The sequence below is a fragment of the Hibiscus syriacus genome, unplaced genomic scaffold, assembly GCF_006381635.1.
Source record: "Hibiscus syriacus cultivar Baekdansim isolate YM2019G1 unplaced genomic scaffold, ASM638163v2 tig00000453_pilon, whole genome shotgun sequence".
In the NCBI taxonomy this organism is placed as follows: domain Eukaryota; kingdom Viridiplantae; phylum Streptophyta; class Magnoliopsida; order Malvales; family Malvaceae; genus Hibiscus; species Hibiscus syriacus.
The window spans coordinates 55820-62339 of NW_024061788.1; the positions used below are offsets into that span (position 1 = coordinate 55820).

Genomic DNA, 6520 nt, shown 5'->3' on the forward strand with positions numbered 1-6520 from the left:
AGTTCAACTAATAATAAATTTATTTGTACTTTGAAAGTTTAAAATAATTTTCAAAAAAATCATTATATAAGTTTAAGAATAATAATAATTATCTATATCTAATGATGCTATTAATTTTCTTTATTAGTGTAAGGTGACTACTTGATAATATTTATTCGAATTTAAACTTTCAATCATTTGACATGTTGGAATCCAAAATATCTAAAAATTACAACCATCTATTTAGTCACTAGGGTCGTTTAATTAGTGTTTAGTTTTAAATTACTAATAAGATTATAAAAATAGAAAGACAAATTACTATAAATTAAAATAAAAAGACTGCATATTAAAGTTAAACATAATAAACTAAAATCAGAAATATATCGTTTATAAACAAATCTGGAATCACTTTAACTATTTTTTTAAATTAATTGTGCGTTTTGTCAGTTCATTTAAATCTCTTTCTCCATTTTTTTTATTTACTTGCTTCAATATTTCTCCTTTTGTCCCTCACTGTAATCACAGACCATGAAGCCGCCTTATGAGACCTCCTCGTGCTCTACCCTTGGCTGAAATAACGCTTTGAAATTAGTCTTGTTTTCAGTTCAGTTTTCCTTGCTGTTTTCACTCGAACGAATTAGCTATAACGCTTTGAAATACCGTCTTTTTCCTCGTGAATAGTGAATAACAATCATAGCTTTTGGTATTCAAGCCAACATTTGCGGTGAATTGTCGTATTATCGGAACTCCAAAACCCGATATTTTTCTCCAACTAAAACTGGGTTTCATTTCTTTGAGCTTTAAACATGGGGGAGCTTCAAAACTCATCTTCAATGGCTGTTTCTACCGCTTCCGGTGAAGCAAGTGTATCTTCTTCAGGAGGACGGCCACCGAAGAAGAAAAGAAATCTTCCTGGGATGCCAGGTGAATGCAAAAGTCCACTCTACTCTTTTAATATTCAATAATTTAATTCTGAATTTCATTGGTTTATTCAGATCCAGAAGCCGAGGTAATAGCTTTATCTCCAAAAACCCTACTGGCCACCAACCGTTTCGTTTGCGAGATCTGCAAAAAGGGCTTCCAACGGGACCAAAACCTTCAACTGCACCTCCGTGGCCATAACTTACCTTGGAAGCTCCGGCCAAGAACGACCGAGAAAGAGATACGAAAACGAGTCTACGTTTGCCCCGAGCCGGGGTGCGTACACCACGACCCGGCTCGAGCCTTGGGAGATCTCACCGGTATCAAGAAACACTTTTGCAGAAAACACGGTGAAAAGAAATGGAAATGCGAGCGGTGCTCTAAAACGTACGCCGTTAAGTCCGACTTGAAGGCCCACATGAAGACATGTGGCACCCGAGAGTATAAATGCGATTGTGGCTCCGTTTTTTCCAGGTAAAGACAAACTTATCCGTCCATACGTAATTTCGTAATTGAACCGTTTTGACTGTTGATGATTTTTCTTGAAGGAGGGATAGTTTCTTCACGCATAGAGCTTTCTGCGATGCCTTGGCCGAGGAAACCGCGAGGGTTGGAGCAGCAACTGCACCACCGCCTTTAACACCGTCTATTGCACCGGCGGCACCCTTAGAGGAAACATCCCTCTCTCTTTCCTCTCCGCTCTTCCTCTCCAACAATGTCTTTTCAATCTTGGCCGGACCAGTCATGTCGGCCACTGCATTGCTACAGAAGGCTGTACAAATGGGAGCAGCGGCACCGTACCCTTCACTATTTCGTGGGTTAGGCTTTGCTGTGTCATCATCATCAGCACCCTCTGTTGGGCAACATCTCAATGTTAAATCAGAGACCAATTCAACGTCGGCAGCAAGTATTGGCCTCGACCTTCCATTGATAGGCTCATCCCCGCCTCCGACGCTTGATTTTCTAGGGCTTGGCATGAGTGATAGTAGAACTTCCCCGACAGGATTATCTGCTTTGCTCTCTTCATTTGGAGGCGGGCCCGGTGTGGAAGCAGCTGCAACGGCATCATACGGCGCAGGTGGGAGTTCGAGTAGAGAAACATGGGAAGGTGCAGCCGAGTGAAATCCCAATGGCTATACCTTCCACACCAGTGCTTAGAAACCGATATAAAAGATTTTGTGTTTTCGTCCCGTTTTACAGTTAGTTTGTTTTTGCTTAAAATATGGGATATATCATGGTTGCAAGTAGTATATTGTCACACCCCAATTTTCTTTGGTGTTAGATTTATATTTAATTTTAATTATTTATGAGGACCAAATAATAAAACTTTGAAAATTTGAGGTTAATTTCAAAAGTTTTTGGAAGGTTAGAGACCTAAGATGGAATTATACCATCATCTGTCCGTAACAAAAATAATGAATGAATAGTGCAACCGGTGGGTTTCAAACCCAAACCAAAGAGAATGAAGAGCTATTCCCTAACAACTAAGCTAAGACACTATTTATGTAATAAAATTATAAAAATATTTTTTATATTATTGGTTTTGGCATTTTTAACTAAAAATCCAAATTTGACAAACCAACCCGGTGATATACCCAAAAACCCCATAAATTCCCAAAAGGGAAACCCCTAAATCCCTAAGCCTTTCCCGCTGGCCCTCCTCGATTCTCAACCGTCCAGTCGTCGTTCAACACTCCGTCACCCCTCATCGTGATCGTCGCATTGCTCCGACCAAAACCCCTTTGACCGATCGTCGAAAAGAGCCACCGTTTGACGGGAATGAACGGTTAAAAGTTTGTCTAAACCCCCCGCCACACGATTTTGTTTTGATTTCGGTCACCTAGGCAATCGTCTCGCCTCATCGCAGTCACCAACGTGTTCCCCGGTCTGTTCCGCTCAACCCGACCGGTGGGTCGCGTTAACGTCGCCAGTTTGCCGATTGCCCTTGTGGGTAAGCGTTTCAACCCTTTTCTATTATTTTTATGGATAATGGTTGATGTTTGAGTTTATTATGGCTTGATAATGATGTTTAGCTGCTCGTGGAGTAATCGGCCGACCGCCCTGAGTCAGTCATCACCGCCACGTGCCACCCGCGTGGGGCTTGTCCATCAGCCCTGGTTTCTTCGAGAACGGTCTAGATCGGCCTAAACTGGTCAACTCAGTCTGAACCGGGTCTGTTTGACCCTACCAAGTCAACCCAAACAGAGTCAACTCATTTGAGTCAACTCATCCAAGTGAACTCGTCTGAGTCAACTCATATGAGCCAATCAAGTTGATTTTGACCCGTTGACTTTGACTGAAAAGTCAAAATTTTAAAAAATTCATATTTTATGTTTTCGACGTCCTTAGTCCAAATCCGAAGTCTCTTTTGCCAAATTCATACTCGGTAAGCCGTTTTTCAGTGTTTTATTTTCGGATTCAATTTAATTTTTTGATTAAGTTCAGTTTCTGACGTAAATTCATTTGTTATGTATCTGAGACATTATGGGACGTGGAATTAAAGTTCGAGGGTGACTGAATGGAGTTTAAATGGTAGATCGATATGGCTCATAAATCGAGGTAATACATTACTACCTTATGTATGCTTTATGGAGCATGTTGGCAGTGGTTAATACATAGACGAATATGTTTGAATACATGTGTGTAATTAATATATTTCTAAACTCGATCCAAACGCGATTAAAAGTAATTAAACTGAATACGACTCAGATTTCATGCAAAAGACACTAGAAAACTGATAAGAAATAATTCCAGGTTCAGTGATTATCCGATAAAGCAATCAACCTCGTAATCTTTAAATTCTAATTATTTTCGTTAAAAGTTTTTAATAATGGAATCATCTGGTTATGAAATTACAAAATTACCCTATAAAGTAAAAATGGTCTGGACTGACCCTGATAGTGGAATTACCCTGAGAAATCGTAGTTTTAATCCAACAAATTATTGTTTCATCTATTAAATTTCTAATATGTTCATATAGTCACTGATAATTGGATCCTAACATTCGAAAAGGTACAAAACCATAATTGTTGATTAACAACAAACATCTAAAGACTAAAATATTTGAAGTACTATTCATGTTTGAATTATTCGGGAAAATTGAATTAAATGGAAAGATTGTACGGAAGGAAATGATTAGAATACCCTTGAATTGTAATTTGACCAAAATGCCCTTACACTGCTAAAAGACCAAGATTACCTCTATAAGTGAAAATAACATTGAATGGATATATATGACTAAATTACCAGGAAAAGGTTCATATGTTTGGATTGATCAAATTACCGAAAAGTCTTCAAGCTGCGAAATAACTAAAATAACCTCCAATGTTCAAGTGACCAAAATACCCTGAACTATAAAGGAACCAGAATACCTTAAAGTCAAGATGATCGAACTAACCTCGACTGTGAAGCGACCCATTTTTCTAACGACTTAAAATAAGTAGATATTGTTGCAATTCATGAATAAATTAAACATGACCAAAATATTTGTTCATCATGTGAAGATCTGGTCGATGTTGATTATAAAGGAGATTCATTCAACTAATGCAATCAGTACTGAAGAAGGAGTACTTGTTGGTCTTCTTAAGATCTATTCAACGATGATTCAGAAGATGATTATTTCGGCTAGTGATGGTAATATTAAGGTGTGAATATCCTTGAAGTGCATCGATTTGAATGGTTGCCATGTATTATGGTGATGGGATTTGTTCAGTTCGAGTTGACTCGATATCTTGATAAATCAACATGAATCTTACTTACCATGAACCATTGCTCTACCCTTAATGAGTTAAATTATCGAGAATCCTCCAAGAAATCAAAATGTCTAAAATACCCCTATTTGTCGGAATAATGGAATCACTCTTGATATGCTTGAAATCTTAAGTAACTCTGATGCAAAAGATTCTGAGTACCTTCCTTACTACTTAGTGCCTCCGAAAAATACCTGAATACTATATGATCTTGATTATGAAATTCTATCAATTTACAAAAGTTTCATGGTTCCCTACTTGATAAATACCAAATACCTCCGAAGAAAGACTGGATCCTCTAGTATGTTCCCTATGTACTACATGACTATTTTATCTATTTTGAAATGTGTTTCACCAAAATCTATGATTTACTGGATTATGAACTATGACTACATGATATGTGTTCTCTGATTACCTGTTTCCATTGAAAAATATAAATGTTCCTGAATTATGGATCATGGGATCTACTGGTCACTACTTGAACTGTTTTATTGGGACATTATCTGGGTAGGCTGGAGTAGGGAGGTTCAACTCTGATCAAGCTGGTAATTCCTTATGGACCTAAGGTGACCCTTGGCTAGGCTCCAAGGCCTTAAGAAAATTTTTTTGGGTAGGCTCTTAGGCCCCAAGGCACTCCCTTGGGTAATCATGGGATTGCATATGGAGTACGGGTGGAGGGTAGTTATGTGGTTTATTTCATTGTCACTCTTTCGATATTTTACTAGATCATGATCCAGATATTACAATTTACTGTTAAATCTGATTTCTACTGGATACTGTATGGGTAGGATTTTGAAGTATGGAGGTTCAGCTCTGATCAAGCTAGTAATTCCTTATAAACCTATGGAGACCTTTGGGTAGGCCCATATGCCCCAAGGTATTCCCTTAGGGTGGCTCCTTTGTTGTGTGCTTAAGGTAAGTCCTTATGGATGCAATTGTGGGGAACTACATATTGGTGTTCGGTTGGAGGGTTTAATTATGAGTTTAAAAATATGTTTAAAACTATTATTGTTTGTTTTAAAATGATTTGTACCTTATCACTGATTTTGTGGGAACAAACTAGACATCCTATTCCGATCTCCTGAATTTGGTCCTCTGAATATTTCCTATGAACTGAAATCTTCATGTCTTTTACTTGGAGAAATATCAGTGGAACCTCAGATCATCCCGAAAACCTATAGACATCTCAATCAACAAGGAAAATTTATGTTTTTCCATTAATCTGCATGTCCTTCAGCATCACTACCTCAGATCATCCCGAAAACCTATAGACATCTCAATCAACAAGGAAAATTTATGTTTTTCCATTAATCTGCATGTCCTTCAGCATCACTTGGTAGTTAAGTATTACTGAACTTCCCAAAGCTCACTCTTTTACTCTTCATTTCAAGTTAAAAGAATTGATCTAGCGCAACTATCAACATCAGTAATGGGAGTTCCTTTGGCTTGGGATGAAGAATACGGTACAAGTGTAATTAGAGGGCATACATGTCTCATTTGATTTTTATACTAAGTATGAATGATTTTTCTAAACTTGTATTTTAAATTATAAATTATTTATGATTTTACGCATTTTAATAGAAATTTTAAAATTTTTCGAGATTATTTTACTGTGGGTCACTCTGGTGGCCTAATGTGACACCTCTGATTGGATCGAGTCACCCACATCGATCTGTGGGTATTACACGTATAAGGTACATTACCTATAGTTTTGTTTCTAAACCCATATCAAATAGTTTAATTTAACTTCAGTTCTATTAAAACTTTTTTAGATTTTAATGGTGGGATTTGATTTATTTAGATTGGTATTGATTATATGTGTAAAATTTTATTTGTTTAAATATCATTTTTATTTTTTATTTTTATAGAAA

General features: G+C 37.2%; 1 protein-coding gene across 1 annotated transcript; it reads left to right on the top strand.

The window, feature by feature from the left end:
* Window positions 1-573: 573 nt before the first annotated feature.
* Window positions 574-2022, top strand: LOC120205850 (zinc finger protein GAI-ASSOCIATED FACTOR 1-like). Its single transcript, XM_039205637.1, has 3 exons — window positions 574-903; window positions 975-1374; window positions 1449-2022. The coding sequence occupies exons 1-3, from the start codon at window positions 786-788 to the stop codon at window positions 2020-2022; spliced, it is 1092 nt and encodes a 363-aa protein (XP_039061568.1). The 5' UTR covers window positions 574-785.
* The last annotated feature ends 4498 nt before the right edge of the window (window positions 2023-6520 follow it).

Coding starts and splice junctions, on each gene's coding strand:
- LOC120205850 (XM_039205637.1), top strand. CDS start 786: ATGGGGGAGCTTCAAAACTCATCTTCAATGGCTGTTTCTACCGCTTCC. Junction 904..974: donor AAATCTTCCTGGGATGCCAG/GTGAATGCAAAA, acceptor TGGTTTATTCAG/ATCCAGAAGCCGAGGTAATA. Junction 1,375..1,448: donor TGTGGCTCCGTTTTTTCCAG/GTAAAGACAAAC, acceptor TTTTTCTTGAAG/GAGGGATAGTTTCTTCACGC.